The following is a 22,213-nucleotide window of genomic DNA, read 5'->3' as shown; positions in this document are numbered from 1 at the left end:
GAGCTGGGTTGACTCGAGATGACCTGACAGAGTTATGCCACTGGCACTGTTCAAACCATATAACCAGCGACATTAGGACTCGTATCCCTGTCCTCACAGACAAACTATTTCAAGTCTAGTGTGCTAACCATTCGACTAGGACTGCTTAAGGTGAGACTAAACAAAATACGAGCCAAGTTTCCTTTTTTTCAATATTTTGAAAAATCCGCTTCATAAATTCAAAAGGCCTTAAGTGACAATTCTTTTTATTGTTTAGATACTACACCGCGTTTTTGGTAGTTGTTTAAAAGCTGCTTTTATTTTATTTAGATATACTTGCACTAGATTCTTGCACTATTCTAGCCTATAAGTAATAGGCCTTGAGCTTGAACCTTTTTGACAACAAATTGAACCATAAGAAGTTGAACACCAACTGAACTTTGAACTCACAGGAGCAGGTCAAACAAAACTATTTGTTTTGCATAGATTTAGGGTACAAATCTTCTGGCCAACAAATGGAGCTCAACTGATCTGAATTTTTAGACTTAGAGGTCGAACTTAATCAAGCTTGTTTCATGAGATAGTTTCGAGGTTCAAAACAACCCGATTTGGCTCAAGACGAAAATATTTATATGGCTTATTAATAGTTCCCTTTCAACACACCTATAAAATAGCATAGATGGCTTATTTTACCCTAGAAAAGTTCCCAAAAACGATTCCAAGGCTGAGTTCTGAATAATGTCGGTAAATACATCCGTATGTGGGGCGGTCGCAAACCCTTCCTTCCCCAAAATCTTTTTTACAACCAGGGCCGTATCAGGATTATTCTCGGGGAAGTGGAGGTGGGGGTACAAAAGGATTTTTGTTTCGGTGGGAGGGGGTACAAAAACTTTTAAAAAGCATAACAAATTTGTTTATATTCATTTTTGTTACGTTTTTACGAGTCGGACAAAAATTTCGGAGTGGGGATCAAACCCCCCTACCTCACTTGGATACGGACCAGGGAACAACGATGAGTAATTAATCTTAGTGTTTACAAAAAATGCCAAATGCTCAGTCGAACAAAAGGAACACATTAATTTTTGGTAGCTAGCAAAAGAAGAAGCCAAAAAAGAAAAGAAAGAAAATAAAATAAAAGAATATTAGCTTTATTTTGTCTTAGTTTTTGGTGAGAATTATAGAAAGTTAATCTTACAAACAAACTGCGAAGAACATTTTCAACTCACAACATCCAATAGACATTGAAAGCTCAGAACAGAATTTAAACCATATTTATCAGATTTAAACCATATGATTTGGATATTGACCAGGAAGGATCGTCGTGTCTCAACCGAAGTTGATAGGAAATAAAAGCTTAGCTGCACTGGCAGATTCTGAGGGGAGAGGGGTGGGGGAATGTGCAGAATAAGCTATGGCATGGGAAAAAATATCTGTTGTATGAAAAAAATTTTGAAGGACATTTTGTTAGTTACACTTTGTTATGAGCATTACGAGGTGTCAATACTGGTAAATGAAAGTGATTTCATTGTCAGGATTTTTCAATGGGCTTACAGTTACTGTCTTTGGGTTTTAAGTTTTGTATATGGGTTTTATGTAATTTCCAAATAATTTATGCCACGAAATTAATGGTTGCTTGTAAAATATTTAAAACATGGATTATTATTTTTTTTAACTGTTTGGAGACAAGAAAATCGAGATTGAGACTTACAACTCACACGCACTACTTAGTCTACACGCACCCCCTCCCGTGTAACAGTGGTTAGTCTTTGATTGAGCCAAACTCTAAAACGTAAGATAAAAACAAAAGAAAATTACACTGCAACACTGGTTCAGCGTTGCCAACCTGCAATTTTTTCGCGGGGGTATGCGTTCTTTTTTTTACCTCAGGGGGGTTACGGAAAAGTGAAAATCACTCATTCTCGATGTCAGTTTTCATTCACTTTGAACGTCAGTAGTTGGCCTATTCGTCAAAAGTACATTTAGTCTATTAAACAGTGTTGCCAACGCACTTTTTTCGTGGGATATGCACTCTTTTTTACCTCACAGGGGGCATAGAAGAGGCAAAGCAAAAATTTTTTGACTTGCTCTCTTTTTGAGCAAAAATCACTCTTTTTTTGGCATTGATTTGCACTCTTTTTAGACGTTGGCATTTGGCAGCCCCGCACTGGTCATGCAACTTCATTACTTTGTCTACGATATTTTGTCAGGAGATCCCCCGCTTCCCCTACTCCAAGTAGAAGTAAAAATTCATAAATACACCAAAGAAAGGGTGTCTCTGATGATAAAAATAATAAATATGACGTTGCCATAAGATGAAATCACTATCTTAAAGGAAGAGAGCACTATTAAGCTGTGTGTACAAAATGGTGAACAACGTCATAAATATGACGTTGCCATAAGATGAAATCACTATCTTAAAGGAAGAGAGCACTATTAAGCTGTGTGTACAAAATGGTGAACAACGTCATAAATATGACGTTGCCATAAGATGAAATCACTATCTTAAAGGAAGAGAGCACTATTAAGCTGTGTGTACAAAATGGTGAACAACGTCATAAATATGACGTTGCCATAAGATGAAATCACTATCTTAAAGGAAGAGAGCACTATTAAGCTATGTGTACAAAATGGTAGCTACCATAATTTTCATTTTTAGCAAGCCTTTCTGTTAAAGATTTATTGCTATTGCCAAGAAAGGGCATCTCTGAGGATAAGAGTAATCCATATAGTGTCGCCATAAAATTGCTAACGTAAAGGGTAACAGAAGGAATGAAATTAAGCTTCGTCTGGAAAAGGTAGCTTTTCTTAGGATTTCAGCTTTTATTTCAAATACAAATTTCAGTAGCTTCCAAAAGAAAGGATCTACAGTAGCTTTACATCTGGAATTCAGGGATACTGGATGAAAGAGTACTTAAGTTCTGAGTTTACTATAGATTTCTTCTTTACCTGGTTTTCAAACAGGATTCAGAAATCATTGATTTACTGATTAAAACACTGATTCATATAAATCACTAATTTTTACTTCATCGCAGTCTGGAGCAAAACCTTTTGTATAGCACTGTGCCACTTTGCTGTACAATCATCTGTGCCACTGTGCCACAAAATTCTTTATGCAGCAAAAAAAAAACCTTCTTAGGTCTAAATCAGAATTAAGATAATTTACGACTAAAGAATTTTACTAAAAATATAATTTTTTACATTTTACAGAAAAAAAACAACCAATTTTCAAAACTTTAGCAAAATTAGCGAAAAGTAATTTTTTTTTACTCACGTAACTAAATAATTGTACTCATCACACCAAAAACAAATTTAAAAAAAGATAAATAATTCGAGAAAACTAAAGAGAGGAAGGGAGAAAGAAGATTGCGAAAAAAACTAAACCGAATTAAGAATATGATATCACAAAAAATAATCTAATCACAAGTTTCTTTGTTATTTTCTCTTGTTTTGTATTTGTTGATTAATAGCTACAACAAAAGCCAGTTACCAATTTTCGAATTTTTAAAGTCTTGTGGAAAATATCTAAATATACAAATAATGAACATATTTCTTATGAATTTCCAGGAATAGAAAACAGGTCTATCACATCTAACAAAAAAACTCAATCTTGCAATTAAAGTATTATACTACACACTAGTATCAATAAAACAATAGAATTAACCAATAAAATAAAAGTCGCGTTGATATAAAGCTGCAAGCTTTTGAGGTTTAAATTATAGCAAATATTAGCACTGGGATATTTTGGCCAAGACGTTTTATCGTGGAATTCCAGCTGTTGTCAAATTTGCTTTATCTAGGCAGGCTGGCAAGCTTCCAGATGGAGCCATATTTATAACAGACCTAAAACAAAAGACACCGTTAATTAGTGGGGTGTCTCAAGGCACACAGAAGAGAAAAGGCTTGTTAAGCAGTCATATTGACAGACTGATATTTAAACCGTTGAAAAAGATTGTATTTCGATTTTTTCTAAAAATAGACAAAAAAATGAAAATTTTCTTTTATTATGTTATTTCCTTTTTTGTCTTTTTCAATCGTTTCCTAGAATCAGTTGCACAAGTTCAATAGGGTAGCCAATGGGTAAAATGTTTTTTGTAAAACTGAGCTCAGAGACAGCATGAGAGTTGAAATGTAAAAATATAAATATAAGAAATAGAAAAAAATATAAAAATGAGAAAGAGATCTTTAATTCTTGTGTCTCTTAAGGTAGCACAGAAACTAAGCTTGGTAATTTTCATATTGCCAGAGTGATATTTTAGCCACTGATATTAAGTTCAGCACTCATAACACCCGGAACGAGCACAGATACCAATTTATGAAAATTACGAACCAATTTATGAAGGGGGGAGTACAAGAATTTTTTTTAATATTTTAATAAAGACAAAAAAAAATTCGAAATATATGGGCGAGGGGGGCTTTGTTTTTTTATTTTCCAATTAAAATACCAAGAAAGGTAGTTTTCACCAGCTAGAGGGTTAACAATCCATCCTACAACACCCCCACCCCCAATTGGCACCTCTGGGAACAAAATAAGACCAAAGCAGAATCTTAACACCATAGCACCAACGGACTCCGTAACACCATGAACGAGTAGTGACATCAATTCATAAAATATAAGGGAGGGGGGGGGGGGTACAATTAATGTTTTCGAGTGTTTTGATGAAGAAAAAAAAAACATTTTCAAAATCTATGGTGTAGGGGGAATTGTTTTTTATTTTCTAATCAAAATACCAAGAGAAGATAGTTTCCATTATCTAGAGGGTTAACAATCCATCCTACCCTAACTTTCCCAATTGGCACCTCTGGGAATGAGATTATCTCTTATAATTTAATACTAAATACCAGCGTTGACTGGCAATTCTGGTTTACATGAACGTAAAATTAGCCGGAGATTGAGGAGGAGCTAAAAATGAGAAGGGGAAAATGACCAGCTGTATATTTTTCAGTTTGAAAAAAAAAGAAGAACATAATGTTTTTCAAGGGACGCTTTTGAGGTGTAAACCATAGCATACAGCATTACCCCTCTAGATTTTGGCCAAAAACTTGACTGATTTTCTAGCATCTGGACTTCCAATGAAGAAAGCCAAAATTAAGACAGGTCGCTTGCTATATCCAATCAATTTAACGCGCGAGTCGCGTGGCGGAGATTACACTGGTAGTAAAACTACACAATATACGTCAAAAGAAAATACATCAAAAAGAAAATACGGCAAAAAGAAAAGCGAACGGAAAAGACCCAAGTTAAGTCGTATCTTAGTTAGATTAAAACTTGATTTGATTTTTTTTTATAAACGCATGCAGCTAACATCCCTCCGTCACCATAGCTAGCACTTGATATATGATAAATAACAAGTGGATTCGTGACTTCGGTCTGGATACGGCCGTGATTCCGCCGTATGCAGGGTTTTTTTCGGGAAGGTGAGGAGGGTTACAAAAAAAACTTTAAAGAACGCATCAAGAATTTGTTTATATTAATTTTTGTTATGGTTTTGCGAGTCAGACAAACATTTTCGGCGGGGGGTTCGTATCCTGCTTGATATGGTCTTGCGCGACTAAGCTACCCCGTGATACGTGATATATGAGTGGTATATGATGAATACATGAGATTCACTCTACCCTGATGATTTAGGCTTCACGAAGTTGGTTAAAACTCGGGGATGGTGACAAAACTAATAGAAAGAAAGAAATGTGTTTTTAGCTCGGTCAAGATCAATAGGTCCCGGCCGAACTTGGGCCGTGCCCTGCCTATGTATTTCTAAAATCCTGATGGCACCTCGGGATATCCAAATATTGTAATTCAAAATGTATTGTGCATTCGCCTGAAAGAAGCTTAAAAGGCCATGAACTTGTTATCTTTTTTCGGGTCGTCCTCTAGAAAATTTCATAGTGATAAAAATACTGTCTGAATGCAACATCTTTTATACATTGTATAACGTCATTGCCACACTATCATATATCTTTTTTGTCTTTTAAATGCATATGAATGTGACGTCAATCACATGGAAAATGTTTTCTTTTTTTCAAAATTATGGCTCTAAAGTACAGTCAGGCGAAGGGTGAAAATTTCCTGGCCATGGCCCACAAAAGTACTGTCATGCCCCACGTTGGCACCTGCGTCCCAAGCTGAGAATCACGGATCTAAAGTGAAGTAAATTTTTGAAAAATACGGATTCTGGCCTCACTTTTTAACCAGTCCGTATGTACTCATAAATTTTTTAAGTCCGCATTTTTATGGCGCATCATTGCTTAAAAATAGCCGCTTGTTACGCGCTTGATAGTTAAAATGCCGTTTATATTTCACCACATTCACTTGCATTTTTTTTGGAAGGGGGGGGGGGGAGGAATGTTGTTGCAAAATTCAAGATTGAAGGATCGATAAAGTATTTCCACTTCTGGAAATAAAAAATTCCTTAATTCAGATTCAAAGGGGTCATTTATGTCCTACTAAATATTCACTAAATCTAACATAAAAATTTAACTACATTTAAGTTATAACCTTCTTAGACTACTACCATTCTACCTTAAAACAATAACTTCGCTTTAATCACTTTTTTTAATTACTTCAAATTTAAATAATTCATCTCAATCAGTCTTTTGTAGAAACCTCTTTTGAAATATCAAGCTACGCAGAGACATCCGCGTAAAAAATATACATTTATTAATAGCAAGCGTTTGCTTACCTATTGTGCGTAAGATGACTTTTGACTAGGTGACCAGCCGCTAAAGCAGCCATCAATGAGATCTCGCCAGCCATTACGGCAGCACAAATAACCCTTGCCAGCTGACAGGCATTCTCTCCAGGATTTGTTGGGTGTGGTCCTGAAAAAAAAATATTAATTATGACTATAATTAAATTAATCGCAATGTAATTACGATCCAAATAATTCTTACTAGTTAATAGACAAAAACAGAACAAGAAAAACCAACAAGTTGTGAATTCAAATATGAACCTTATGTCCTAAATCTTCATATGAAAAAAAAGATTATTTTATTCAATTGAAAAATTTGAATTTTTTTCTCAAAAAATATGCATACACTAAGTAAACCGGAACAAACACAAAACGGCTTCACGACAAAAAGAAAGAACAGAAAGGAGGATAGTAAAAGATCATATGCTCAGGAAATGTGAATATACTTTTCGAGCGAACAGTAAACCAGGTAGGCCTGGTATGAGACGTTCCAGCCTGATTTATTTCTGTTTGGAATTCAGCTACTGCAACTACTCTTACCAGCAACTCATGAAGCCATAGGGTGACATAGGCAAATATAGTTATGCATGCTTCTCCAACCCAATTTATTAAAAGCTCTCATAACCAATTATTATTTAATTATTAATTATCATTTTTTTAAAACTTAATTTATTATTTCTCTTATGAAGTTACAATTTCCTTTAAATCTGCCCTTTTAACCCTCCTTTAATCTCATTCAAGAAGGACCTGAATTCGTTTGAGCTTGGATGGATGATGATTTTTGATTTTTTTTGATAAGGCCACGTTTTTCATTAGTTTATTTTGAGTGAATTTGTAACCTAAACGCACTTTTATGTAAAGAAAAAAAAAAGTTAAAAAACCCCTAGAAAACAAGGAAAAAACTCAATTTTTGTTTGAAATTTTCAGTGTATAATCACCAATTGAAAAAAAAAAAAATTCATTTGAGCCTAGACAAATGATAAAAAGAACCAATTTTTAGCAAAATAAGATTTTTCAGCCATAAAAAGTTTCTAGGCTACCTTAAATTTTCTTTTATTATATCTCTAGAAAGTGGGATTGAACCAAGTTTTTCCCTTTGCTTCACAATTATCATAGCACTTATGGGTGGCCATTGCCCCCCTTGATTTTGATTTTTTTTTGTATTTTAATTAAAAAAAAACGGAAAAAATAAAATTATCCCCCAAATACTTTGAAATTTTATTTCATATCTTCATTGAAAAAAGCCCTATTGCCACCAAAAACGTTTCGTGAATTAGCAATCCTATCTAGAAATTCAAAAGCGCTATTCATAATTGCAGAAGAAATATTTTTAATTTTCTGCAAGATAGATGAGCACAAATGGAAACTTTGTATTTCTACTTACTGTATTCCTATTTGTAAAAAATTTTCAACTTTACTTATAAAACTTAAGACAATTTATAACCATTTTTAAGCATTTTCATTGCGTGTTTCCTATGTCCCTTCTAATCATTACTTAAGGCAAACTACCGCAACAGCACAGAGCGAATAACTTGCAACTAGTAAATTGTAACTTTAACCAGTAATCGCAGCTTCTTCTAAAAAATAAACGAGAGTTAGTAGTGAATTTACGAAATTGGTTCAACATCTTCGAGAGCAACTCATTCAAGCTTTTAGGACAAACTCGCTATATGGTTTCCTGTGGCCTCTTGAGAATTTATGGGTGGTAATTGCCCCCCTTCAATTTTGAAGATCACTTTTTTTTACATTTTCATTGAAACAAACGAAAACAAAAATACGAGACCATATCCAGGATTTTTATAGGGGGCAGGGTTAATTTTTTTTATAAAATGCATCAACAATTTTTTATATTTTTTTGTTACGTATTTACAGGTTAAAAATTTCGGAGTGGGGTACGGGGGGTCAAATACCGTAGCCCCCCCCCCCCACGTCAGATATTTAAGATACCTTTTTGCATCTTCATTAAGACAATAACCCTTACCACTCCCACATTTCCGTGACTTGGCACCCCTATTTATAAATTCATAGAAACCAAGGAATTCAAGAAAACTAGACACTTTAACTTCTTTCTCTTAAGTTTTATTTTTGGTCACAGAAAAGCAATGTGTAACTATTTTCCAGTTTACTGTTTCAATGTGTATTAATATCTATTTCTCTTATCATCACTCATAACCACATAGGGCAAACAACCGTTACCAGACAAAGCATATAACTTGTAACTTTCCCCTACTAGATAAACGAGGGTTAGCAGTGGATTTACGAAATTGGTTCAACATCTTTGAGAGCGCCTCATTCCAGCTTTTAGGACAAACTCGCTATATGGTTTTCTGCGGCAATTTGGAAATTTATGGGTCAGCCTTAATTTAATTTGTCTCCATTTGGGCTTTATTGTTATTTATGACACTTGAGATATTTTTGTTAAGAACATAAAGATATAGACCTTAATTCAAAAATAATACTGGATATGCATCTGAAATTTATGTCGGTTCTATAAACCATTCTTGCCCTGATGGAAATAGAGAAGTCAGTGTATATATATATATATATATATATATATATATATATATATATATATATATATATATATATATATATATATATATATATATATATATATATATATATATATATATTACTTATAGCCTATTAATAAAAACAATTTAAATATCGGAATAAAGCACAGAGAAAGAGAAAGAAAAGTACAAACTATGAAAAATATATACTTTCTAGAAAATGGAATGGAGGAGGTTTATTTTTCTCAATATCAGAAAGTTTACTACTTAGCACGACATCTCTACTAAATACATCATTCATCCCAAATTTTAGAAAAATCTTCTAGTTACGATATTACAATTAGATAAGGGATTCTGTATTTCGCGAAAAGTCCACTGTTAATCCAACCATTAATTCAAATCTTAGTTCTAGCAAGACACACAAATAGCCAGTACTGAATATTGAAGGAAAGAGATTGGGTTACTGGAATTATATAATTGAATAATGGGGGGAGGGAATGCTTCGATGATGGGATTAATTGCCTTTCTCGGTATAAAGTCAGGGTATAAGAACTTCGTCGAAATCATTTGACGGCAAAAATAACTTCTTTAGTTTTTTAATACCAAAATAAAAAAACATTCAATACACTCTATAATTAAATTCTCTCATTGCTCCATCGTCAAATGATTCTACAAAATTTAACTCAATGACAGGAGAGTTAAGGTTCATCAAGTGATGTTGGTGAGTAAGTTGGAATGATTTTCACAGAAAAAAACCACTTTGACTTAAACAAACCACTTTGACATTTTGGCTAAAAACGTTTGACAATTTGAAAATGAGTTTGAGATTTTGGGACAAAAAATAGTGTTTCGGTGTTTCCACGAAAGGGGTATACTAGGGCGGAAAAGCACCATACAAAACAGCGGATGTTGGAATCCGTATCTCGTCGTATATACTCAAAATCAAACTCGTCAAGCCTAATAGCTCAGATTTGAACACTATTTTTTTGGTAAGGTAACGTTTTTCATTAGTTTATTTTGAGTGAATTTGTACCTAAACGCAGTTTTATGTAAAACAAGGAAAAAATTCAATCAAATTTCTAGAAACTTTCAGTGTACAGTCATCAATTGAAACGAAAAAAAAAAACGAAAAGCAAAGAACGAACATTTCGTCATTCTAATTTACCAAATATATTCCAAGTAAAACATTTACTATAGCTTACAATCGGAATCACTTTAAATATTCAAGGAACACTCCGGGAATACTACAAAAGTCCGGGAAAGCTTCTCCAGTAATAACACCAAAATCAAATCAAACACATATGTACATAAGATTGATAAAACGCATTTGAACTAGGGATCTTTGATTTATTGAGCAAAACATGAAGGGAGGAAACAATCAACGAACGGTTCTGTGCCTATTCTATTTTTGTTATTACTAGAACTCATTGGACATGAAAGGATAGCTAAGCTTTTAGTGGAAGTTGAAACAAGGTTTGAAAGAACGCTCAAAGTACCAAGGACAGCGAAAATGAAATTTGATTTCTTAAGTAAAATATGAATTGATGAAAAGGTGGATTTTTTATGAAATAAACGTCACATGCAGTTACGCAGTATTTGAAAATAGTTAACACTGAATTTGAATAAATAAACACGGATAAAAAATCAGCAAAAAATAAGCCAAAACTTGGATCAACAGCCAGTTTAAAAGGCGTGGCTTTCATGGGATTCAACAGATTGTTAATATTTTAGTTTTTTTTCGGATAAAAAGCGTTCTCGCTTTTAACTGATTAGTCATGCTTATTTAATTTCAAGGTTCAACGTGGCAGCACTGACAAAATGTGATACTGCCCTAAAAACTTCATAATATTATATGATGAAAATGAACGAATAAGTGCGTAACCTTCATTTTGTCACTTGCGAGGAATATCATCGTATTTAAGTGGTAGGATCAAAATGGTATTGTAATTGTTTCAGATGGGCACGACCGGCCCATCTGATGGATTTATCTCAGATAAATCCAAAGTGACAAATATTAGCTGAAATAGCACACAAAATTTAAAACAATACAATACTTTAAATAAAAGAATATTTTGGTTTAACCGGTCCGAGCTTCACTGAGCTAACATAGACAAGGCTGTTCAGTTTGAAAATTACAAATAATTTCTAAAATCATCGGATTATTCTAAAACATAACGGAAAAATTTGAAAATTAAAATCACGTTTATAGGTTCCGTAAAACTTTTGTAAAAGTTAGTTTTTTCGCACATGTACTTTTTTCTAACTGGATTGTATGGCAAAGGGTTGAGCCCTTAATGATTTTGTGTACATTAGTGCCACAGAAATATAACTGGAAATCGAAATTTTTAGCTCTGCCAGACAATGAGAGTATGTAGGGATATACTTCAGATGGTTCACAGAGGTGGCCCTGTCCGCCACCTATTGTGCCTCTCAATAGGCGTTGAGGTTTGACAAATCAGTAAAAACAGTAATCCCTGGCGAATTGCTAGAAAATTATGCGTAATTCTGCAGAAAATCATGACTTTTTTTTGGTCGTTCTCATTAATCCCAAAGACCCCAGGTCTTGAATAATTTTGATTACTCTGCATCAGTTTATCATTTCCCAGAAGCTCTGAAGTCATTCAACTTTCAAACTGATTCAGTAGTAAATATGAGTAATTGTAAGTTTACCCGGCTTTCCTTTACTAAGTTTGCAGTATTTCTCTACATAAAATTTAGCTCAATCCTCTGAATATTATCTTAGTACTAACCAAGGGACAAAGAGATGCAATTTTCTAAGTCATAAAGGTAAAGAAAGGGCAACGATAATAGCTTGAAAATACTTTCACGGGGTATATTTTAGACCATGGATTCATTCCTAGAAGTTTCGTTTACCTATTATCTGTACCTTTTATCCTTATTATCGATTAGAAGTACCGATTATCTTAGTACAAACAAAGGGAAAAAGAGATGCAATCTTCCAAGTCCTAGAAGTACAGAAAGGGCAACGATAATAGCTAGAAAATACTTTCATAGGGTATATTTTCGGCCCTGAATTCATTCCCGGAAGTTCCGTTTACCTAACTCAACTACCATCTGACATAGCAAAATGCCTCTCGCCTACAACTGTACAAAAAACAGAATCAGGAATTAAAGTTAAAGGCTCAGCATAAGACTTGAATATCCCCAAAGGCAAAGTCAATAATTTTTCTTTTACTCTCCCCTTTTCATGCTTGAAAATTATAAAATTTACGTCCTTATACAACTTTCTTATTTTCTATCCTCGAATCCAACTAAAGAGTTGCTTCAATATTAGCTTACAAGAGGATTATTTCGCAACAGAATAGTTAACTAAGTTTCAATTTTCATAGTTTTTCCTCAGTTGCTCTTTGATTCTCATTGAAGTAACTCGAATAGCTTCTTTTCCCTACGTGGATAAGTAGCGACAATTGTATTTATTATTATTGGTGGTGGTTTTTACTTGTTTTTAGTTTAGTTTTCTTTTTATCTTGTGCTGAGGACGCCTTGTTTGGATACAGGCAAAATATCCGCGTTGTTTTAGTCTTTCCTCTCTAGTGGCCGTCGTCTCGTTTGAGGTTTTTTTTGTAGAGTTTTATCTCTCTTTGTTGTTTATAATCCACCTAAAATTCGGGATTTATACTAGTTAGAACAAGCTAAAGCCAACCATCCCAAAACAACCATTAATAGAACAGAACAGAAGAAAAGCTGTTTAAAGGAATCATCTATCTGGAAGTCAAGCCGTGATCAAAGATTTCTAACACTTAGAAAAATTTCCGCCATTTATATTAGCAGAGGAAGGAGACTAGGGTTACTAATGCGTTCAATGGACTGGGAGAATTACAAAGTGGAACAAGTGATCCGTTAAGCCTCCTCATACTTACATAGATACAAACAAGAGAGTATGATCCCTAGGGCCTCCAATTGAGGCCAAGGATGAAGGGTAGAAATTACACCTGGATTTTTGTCCCCCCGACAACCCGGATTTTTGTCCCCCCGACAACCTAGGTTGTTGCTACTCCTGGCCCCCTGCATTTTCAAAAATGCCCTTTTCTTATATTTCCATTGAAAAAACAACAAATTCGCCTCCTAGATAAAAATCCCTTTTTTGATTCTTCATTCTAAAAACTGGAATTTTTCCCCTGCCCCTTATAGTTTCGTTCGCCTCTGACACTAAAATTTTACTCCTGAATAACTTTTCCCAAATCTTATGTGAGCATTAGCAAACATTTATTCTGGCACTAAGGGTAGGGAGGTTTTGGAGTTGGTGTGAGAGTTATTGATAGTGGCGATAGTAAAGAATAATTGTTACACCTAACAATTATTTGCAAGTTTATTCCCTTTGTATTCTCATTAGATACCCTTTTGAATACATATCAATAAGCTGCAATGCTGACAAAGGCTTGAGATCAGGAGAGCAGAATATGTTCAGACCATGTTTTCGAACAAGGAGAATTCAACCAGTTGCATATGCTTTTAATTCCATGTTCAGAGTTACTTTTATGTCCACCAAACAGCGAAGAGTTGCTCAAATGAAACATAATTCAAGCTAATCTCAAGAATATATTTACTGGTGAGGATGTAATATCAACTATCAATAGATGTAACGTCAACTACCCATAGAAGCATCACAATCATCGTCTAAATTCATCACGATCATCATAAGCAAGCTATTCAAGAATAAGAGATTGGAATTCAAGGATGAATACAAAGCTAAAAGTTTGGAATTTGAAACGTAAGAATTAATACACTCATAATCATCATTTAAATTCCTCACAATCATCATACGCAAGATATTCGAATCAAAAGTATGGAATGTAAATTCAAGTTGTGATTAAGCTTTCTGCGTTAAATCCTTTCTAGGAAAAGTTTATTAATTCGTTTTCAATGTTCTATTAATTATTCATCTTTAAATTTCATTGTGCTGCTGCTATGATTACTTGTCCGTTACGTAAAAAAACTTCCGTAATCGTACAATTCTATATAGGGCTCAAGTTATTATAGATAGTTAACGTAAACGACGTAACGTCAAATATATAACGAAAACATGATAACCAAAAAAGGATCGTTTTCCCGGAGAAGCATATGTTCTCATTATATTTATGGAAACTAAAATTCAATAAGGGAAATCACGCTTGATAATAAAATTACTTTGAATTACTTGGATTACTATTTTGAATTACTATTGAAATAACATAATTACTATGCTTATTCATACAACGTCCATTGAATATTGTCACATTTAACGCTTTCAATCCAGCGTTGAGACAGCCGGAGTGGGGACATCAAAACCTTATTTACATACAGCCCCCCTCCCCAGAGACATCCATCAGGGGTAGGTAAAAAGTGTTTATTTTTCTATATAAACAAGAAATGTATGGAATAAGGGGACGTAAATTCTTCCAAAAACCCTAGAAACTGCTAAACCGCTAGAAAAAAAAACATGGCAGCTTTTCTGAGACATAGATGTAGCAACGGGTGCATATTTAGTGCAAGAAACCCTCAGACTAAAAACCGTCAGGCCTATTCTCACCCCTCCCAAATTCAAGCCGAAACAAAGCGATTGATTCACAACTTTAATAACAAAGTACCACTGGGACATGTTAGTTAATTCGAATTCGGATTATGGTCAGTCGCGGTTTATGAGTACAAACACAAGTTCTTTATTACAAACCGGGAGTTACTTTCTGAACATGTTCACAGAAATAACATTGGATTAAAAAAAAAAAAAAAAACTATTGAGGATGTAAGACCCACTTTTTTGTGTTAATCCCCATTTTTCTATTTTTAGAGAATAATCGTGTGATCATAAAAAAGTAAAGAGTCAATGAAATCGCTTGATGATAAAAATTAGAAACCAAACTTAACTGAGTTGACGTCTCAGCGACTTGATTGACAGATAAAATGTTTTTTTTTAATTTTCAGGTTTTGTTTCCATTTAACTTCCAACCGTTTTAGTCCTAATAAAAACTTTACTTTTTTCAATATCTCCTCTATTTTTGTTTTCTTTTAACTTTCTATGGTTTTGCCCCAATAAAAAGGTTGTTTTGTTGAGAAGAAAAAACAATTAAAAACCCTTCTATGCTTCATTTTGTTTTGATTGAACCGGATAAAGCTTTTGATAACCCAGCATAAGAAAAAAAATATATTGATACCAAAACCCAAACAAAATAAGCACAATTGGTAAAAGAATATAGCAGCCATTGATGGTGCCTAGAAGAGCCATCAATGACGTCAAAAATTCCTTGTGGTGGATCGCTCTTCTTAGAGGGACAAGTGGCGTCTAGCCATATGAGAGTGAGCAATAACAGGTCTATATATATATATATATATATATATATATATATATATATATATATATATATATATATATATATATATATATATATATATATGAAAAACAGAATAACTTTTGCAAGAAGGTAAAAAAATACTTTGGATGCTAGTTTTGTTGCCTTTTCCTGCCTAAAATCCTGGATATACCAATCGGGATATCCGGTTTTTCTTTCATCAAAAATAAACAAAACAATCAAATGTCATAATTCACGATATTACTATTTGATATTCCATCCATGTCTTACATAGAATAAAATAGAATTTAGCGGTTACAAATAAAAAAAATGTAGCAATAAATTAAAACATTTCGCGCTAAGAAAGCAAAAATTAATATTTATGAAAGGCTTTAAGAGAGGGCCGTATATAAAAAGAAAACATTATTAAGTAATACAATAAACTTTGATCCTTTATCATTATCTTATATAAAAAACATGACTTTCCAGAAAGCGTGGAACTACTGCACCAATATTTTAAACAAAGAGTAAAACAACATAGATTATACAATAATTTAATTTTAAAATTTGTTCAACTCTTAGCCTATATTAAGAAAAAAACTTTTTTGTTTCTAGTTATAGTTTCTTAAATAAAAGATAATTTAATTCCTCTAAAACAAAATAAGATGAACAAGAAAGAAGAATAAAGGACATAACCCTAAATCAAAAAAAAAAAAAATTATGTTTAGAAAAATTAATTCGATAATTTAGGACTTAACATCGTCGCCAATGAAGACATATCCAGTTAAAGCCTAAGGCTTTGAAGAAAAGAGGGTCCCGCACTGATTAATATCTTCCATAATCCGTATAAAAACATTTAAAACCCAAATAATCCGGCTTCAAGATGCTGAGAGACAAAATTACGAGACAACTAAAAAGAAATTTTCCCTTGGGTTCACTCTAAGGGAACCAGATAGAATTACTTCATTCGAAAGAGAGTACTTAACAAGTAGCCAACAGAGATTTTGGAAAAGAAAGACATTCTTGGAGAGAAATTTTGAAGAGAAAGACAGGGAGAAGGACTTTCAGTAGGTCTTGAATATTGAATTGACAGGATGGTTTAGGGTCTAAGAGTAAGTCAATATTCGCTACTATAGAATCTATTGAACAAAAATTAAAAACTGTGGCACCACCAACAGCGCACTGTCACCCAGAAGACCCAGAAATATTCAAACCTGTTTTACAGTAATTTACCAAAATTTGGATTTTAACTAATGTCTGGGGAAAAAACTGGGACATATTTGAGGAAAAAAAGAAAAGTTTTTGAGAAAAAAAGACGCACACAAGCTTTGAGATATTGAATTAATAAGGATCGTTTAGGATAAAAAGAAATATGAGAATATAGTGTGCTGCAAAATATATTTAAAACTAGCTGTTGGGGTGGCGCTTCGCGCCACCCCAACACCTAGTTGGTGGGGCGCTTCGCGCCCCCCCAAGCCCCCCCGCGCGCGTAAGTCGTTACGCGCCATATTAGTTACGCGCCATTGTAGTTGTGTCCCTGTGTCCCCCCTGTGAATAGAGATAGATATAAATATATGTTTTTAACTACGTAAAACATGCGACTATACAACATTCTTCGCTGTCCCATTGTCTGTGCATATAAATAGATTGTCAGGTTTACTGACTCTTGAACATGCAACATATAATTGTCCATGGGAAAAACAATCCGTATTCAGATCTATACCTCATTATTCTAATGATGTGTCCCTGTGTCCCGGTCGTCATTTGTGTCCCGGTGTCCCAGTTTGTAATTTCTCTTTGAGTGTCCCGGTCGTCATTTGTGTCCCGGTGTCCCGGTCTGTAATTTCTATTTGAACAATCCCTGTGTCCCAGTCGTCATTTATATATCCCGCCTGTGCCCCCGGCGTCCCCGTTGTACTTGTGTCCCTGTGTCCCGGTCGTCATTTATATTCCCTGTGTCCCGGTCGTGATTTGTGTCCGGGTGTCCCAGTCTGTAATTTCTCTTTGAGGTCCCGGTCGTGATTTATATTCCCTCTGTCTCGGTCGTCATTTGTGTCCCGGTCTGTAATTTCTCTTTGAGTGTTTTTTCTTTTTAGTTTTTTTTTAGTTTTTTACCTTTTTTCTTTTTTCAGTTTTCTTTTTCTTCTTTATTTTTCAGCGTCACTATGAAGTACATATCGACGAACCTTTGTTTTTTTAACTTAAATCTGGTAGGCATTGATGACCTTATCCAAGTCAAAATCCCAAACCCAATCATCATCGCTATCATTTTCAGTTTTGATATGTTTTGACTCTCGCTGTCCAGGTGGATTTTCATCTAACTGCGCGATTTTGCGTTCTTTAGCCGCAAGTCTGTTTTCTTGCTGTTTTTGTGATTCCCCGGCACGCTTTCTTTTCTTACTTTCTCTATCAGCTGCAAGCCTGTTTTCTTGCTGTTCTTGTGATTCCTCGGAACGCTTTCTTTTCTTACTTTCTCTATCAGCAGCAAGTTTTTTGGCATAAACTCTTTGAGCGGCTTCCTCGGCTGTTGCCATTGTAGGTTCTTCAGTCTTTTTACAATTAAACATTTTTCCGTGAACAAATGTCTTAAATACCGTTAATGACGTCACCGTCATAGCAAAAATGACGACAACTAACTTCATGACGTCAGTCGACACAGAAACATGACGTCACCTGACAGACACACAGACAGACAACTTATTTTTATATATATAGATAATTAAAACTTGTGTTGCCACTAACCAGCGCAGCGTTGCCCGAGAGAACTAGGAATATTCAAAAACCCGCTTTAAATTAATTTATCAAAATTTGAATTTTAACTAAGAGGAGAAAAATTGAAAAAAGAAGAAGAAAAGGATGCACACGTGCGTTAGGAATATTTTGCATTGGGAGAATTTTCCTCAAAAGAAAAATATTTTGAGAAAAATAAAAGAAAAGATGTACACAAGATTTGAGTTATTAAATCTTATGTATATCACACAAGATGGGAATCTTGTGTGCTGCAAAATATATTTTAAAAGAATTAAGGCTTGTGTTTCACTAACTAGTGTAGCGTAGCCAAATAGAACTAAGAATATTCAAAACCTGCTTAATATTAGTTCACCAAAATTTGAGTTTTAACTAAATTCGGAGGGGGGGGGACTGAATAAATTTGGGGAAAAAGGAAAGAGAAAAGGATGGAAACTCGGTGTGAGATATTGGATTGGTAAGGGTGGTTTAGGATGAAAGAGCAAGGAAACCTTCAGTGCTTTAAAATATGCTTAACAAGAACTAAAACTTTGCGACAGTATTCACAGCGTAGCATTGTCCAGGAGAACTGGAAACATTCAGAACCTGCTTTATATTAGCTTGCTATAATTAATATTATTTTAAATTAAAATTTTGAAAAAAAGAAATATAAATAATGAAAAATTTGGGAAGAAAATATGAGAGAAAAAACAAACAAGAAAAGGATGCGCACTTGCATTGGGGTTTTGGATTTGCAGGGGTAGTTTAGGATGAAAGAGTACGAGAATCATCGGTGTTGTAAAATATATGTTAACATGAGCTAAAACCTTGTAGCACCACTAACAGGACCGAATTATCCAGGAAAACTAGAAATATTCAAAACCTGCTTATTTTAATTTACCAAAATTTAGATTATAACAAAAGTTTGTGAAAAAAAGAAGAACAAAAATTATTTTTGGAACAAGAATATAGAATTATAATTATTCAGTTAAGTTTGGACTGTAACTGAATTCTGAGAAACATTAAAAACTAGATATTTTTGAGAAAAAAAAAAGAAAATGAAAAAAGAGAAAAGGGTGTACAATAGCTTTAGGATACTAGATAGGCAGAACCGGTTTAGCGTCGAGGAGTAGCACTAAAAAATGTATTTAAAAGAATTAGAAGCTTGCGGCACCACTAATAGCGCAGCATTGCTCAGAAGTATAAGAAATATTATAACCTGCTTTTGTATTAATTTACTAAAATTCGTATTAATTACTCTGAATTAATAGCTAAATTTTCGAAGAAACAATTACGTGACAAAAAAGGAAAGAAATCCGAGAATATCAACTAAAGAAAATAATAAATAAACTAAGAAAAATAGGTTGAAAAAGGGTTGATATATTACTTTGGTACTGAAACTAAATTGTTTTTTTTTTTTTTGTCCATGGGGTTTTACTGTATTTGTCCGGGACTATCTATCACGTTTTGCATGGGGTTGCAAAACCTGTGTTGCATCAATTTATTTATATAGCTTCCAAGTTATTATGAAATATATTCTAATATTATATGTAAAGTAGACTTTTGATATTTCGCAGATAGTTTAAACTAAAAAAAAATTATGACGAAATGCAAAGCACCGGTCGAAATGTCAAACATCTTCTTTATAATTTTTTCTTCTTCTTTTTTTCTTCTCCTTTCTTTTCCTTGTTTGCTTTGTTAGTTATTGTCCAAGTTATAAGTCCGAGTTATTATGAAACATATACTAATATTATATGTAATGTAGACATGAGATATTTGGCAGATAATTTGAACTCAGAAACATTTTATGACGAAAGGCAAAGCACCGGTCGAAATGTCAAACATTTTCTTCATAATTTTTTCTTCTTTTTTCTTCTCCTTTCTTTTCTTTGTTTGCTTTGTTAGTTATTGTCCGAGTTATTGTGAAATATATTCTAATTATATGTAATGTAGACTTGTGATGTTTGGCAGATAATTTAAACTAAAAAAAATTCTATGACGAAAGGCAAAGCAACGGTCGAAATGTCAAACATCTTCTTTATAGTTTTTCTTTTTTTTTTTCTTCTCCTTTCATTTTCCTTGTTTGCTTTGTTAGTTATTGTCCAAATTATTAGTCCGAGTTATTGTGAAATATATTCTAATATTATATGTAATGTAGACGTGTGATATTTGGCAGATAATTTAAAGTCAAAAAATTTTATGACGAAAGGCAAAGCACCAGTCGAAATGTCCAACATCTTCTTTATAATTTTTTCTTCTCCTTTCTTTTCCTTGTTTGCTTTGTTAGTTTATGTATCTTTGATTCTTTCCCTGAAAAAAAATATCCCAAAGGTGACATAATATATCTGATTCTTAATCTTGCTTACAACGACAAATTAGAAGTATTGTCCTTTCTTTCAGTTTTTTTTTCAAGCATATTGCATTGGTAGCCATAACAAAAGAACAATAAACTATTAAAGAAAATGTGCGAAGAATAAATATAAATGAAAAAATTGAAAACCAGTGAAAAAAAGATAAGTGATAACCATATACAGAGCCAGTGTAATGATAAAAGAGCCAGTAAAAAAAAAAAGATTCAAATATTTCGGCGGAGACCTCGAAGCTCAGAGTTGCCACCACGGTCAGTTACTAAAATGCTAGCCGAAATTTACGTGCTAAACGGCGATTTTCGGTGACACAGTACTGCAATAGTGCTAAAATAGCCCTTTCGTGTGCTACAGGGCTACACATAATGAAACAGTACTAAAATAACATTTTTGCACTAAGGGTAGCAACCCTGTCGAGGCTTCAGCTGAGCGTGGTCTCGGAATAAAAAAAAAATTACCTTTAACTCCAAGCATTTCTAAGCAAGCAGATTGTGCAGGTAGAACAGTTCCTCCTCCAATGGTGCCAACTTCCATAGATGGCATTGTGACAGTCATATACAAATCCCTTCCCTCAGGGCCATATGGCTCCATGATAGTCATGCAATTGCTACTGCCAACATTTTGAGCAGGGTCCTGAAAAATAGGATAAAAGGGTAAGGAAAGTGTAGGATAAGTTTAAGGTAACGATAATCACAGGTAAGGTAAGATAATCACAGGTTAAATGAGTCAAACATTATGTAGTAAAAAGATAGAGCTTTAAAGTAGTAATTGATCGTAGACTTACCTAAATACCTGAAAAACAGGAAAAAGAGGTAAGGCAATTGTATAATAAGTGTAAGATAAAAGTAATAAGGTAATCACAGGTTAAATGAGTCAAACATTAAGTAGCAAAAGGATAGAGATTTGAAGTGGTAATTGATCGCAGGCTTACCTAAATATCTGAAAAATAGGGAAAAAGGGTAAGACAAGTGTAGAATAAGTGTAAGGTAAGGGCAATCACAGGCAAGGTAACCATATGTTAAATTAGTCGAACATTAAGCAGCAAAAAGGAAATTCGTAGTGGTAATTGATCGCAGGCTTGTCTAAATATTGTATCCGCTATTTTCAAACCCTTCTGAGATAATAGCTATAAATCATTTGCTAGGCTGTTCTCAGCCTATTTTGATGCTTTCGAGAATTTTCTTAGGAGAGGACTCCAGCGATGTAGCTACTAGAGGCATTTTCTAGTATTCAAAATAAACCCAAGGATTCAATTTAAACACTGTACGTATATATGGATATGAGTCATGAAGCCTTTCAGAGAATGAAGAGAAACAACTACTCAGCTCCGAAAACAATTGAGTCCTTGAATCCACTGGACCAACAGTGACTACCGCCAAAATAATGACAGATACTGAACAGGGACTTGTGACCAACAACACCAGAATAAGGAGATGAAGATTCTGGGGGCATATGAACAGCAAGAATGATGGACCTCTCCAACATGATGTATGGTGTTGAGCCCCAAACGGTCTTCACAGAAGGGGAAGAGAGCGCAGCACACTGGGTTGGTCCCTGGAATAAGAGGCAACAAGTCTTAAAACTACACTGAATGAGCTCTGGTCCCTCGCACAAGACTTGCTGAATCAGAAGTCTGCCTTCGCTGCCCATATTCA

General features: G+C 34.1%; 1 protein-coding gene across 2 annotated transcripts in view; it reads right to left on the bottom strand.

Moving 5' to 3' along the window:
- Positions 1-3,137: 3,137 nt before the first annotated feature.
- Positions 3,138-22,213, bottom strand: part of LOC136040737 (3-hydroxy-3-methylglutaryl-coenzyme A reductase-like) — a 168,249-nt gene continuing 149,173 nt past the window's right edge. For both annotated transcript variants that reach the window (XM_065725044.1, XM_065725043.1), the window contains exons 16-18: positions 21,017-21,191; positions 6,657-6,795; positions 3,138-3,819 (exon numbers count right to left, since the gene is read on the bottom strand). In XM_065725044.1, coding sequence (XP_065581116.1) covers positions 3,735-3,819; positions 6,657-6,795; positions 21,017-21,191 — 399 coding nt within the window. In that variant the 3' untranslated portion in view covers positions 3,138-3,734. The remainder of the gene's footprint in view (positions 3,820-6,656; positions 6,796-21,016; positions 21,192-22,213) is intronic.

Source organism: Artemia franciscana, chromosome 21 (assembly GCF_032884065.1).
Source record: "Artemia franciscana chromosome 21, ASM3288406v1, whole genome shotgun sequence".
Lineage (NCBI taxonomy): Eukaryota > Metazoa > Arthropoda > Branchiopoda > Anostraca > Artemiidae > Artemia > Artemia franciscana.
The sequence above is the reverse complement of the archived record's forward strand: the minus strand, read 5'-3'. Positions and strand labels throughout refer to the sequence as shown.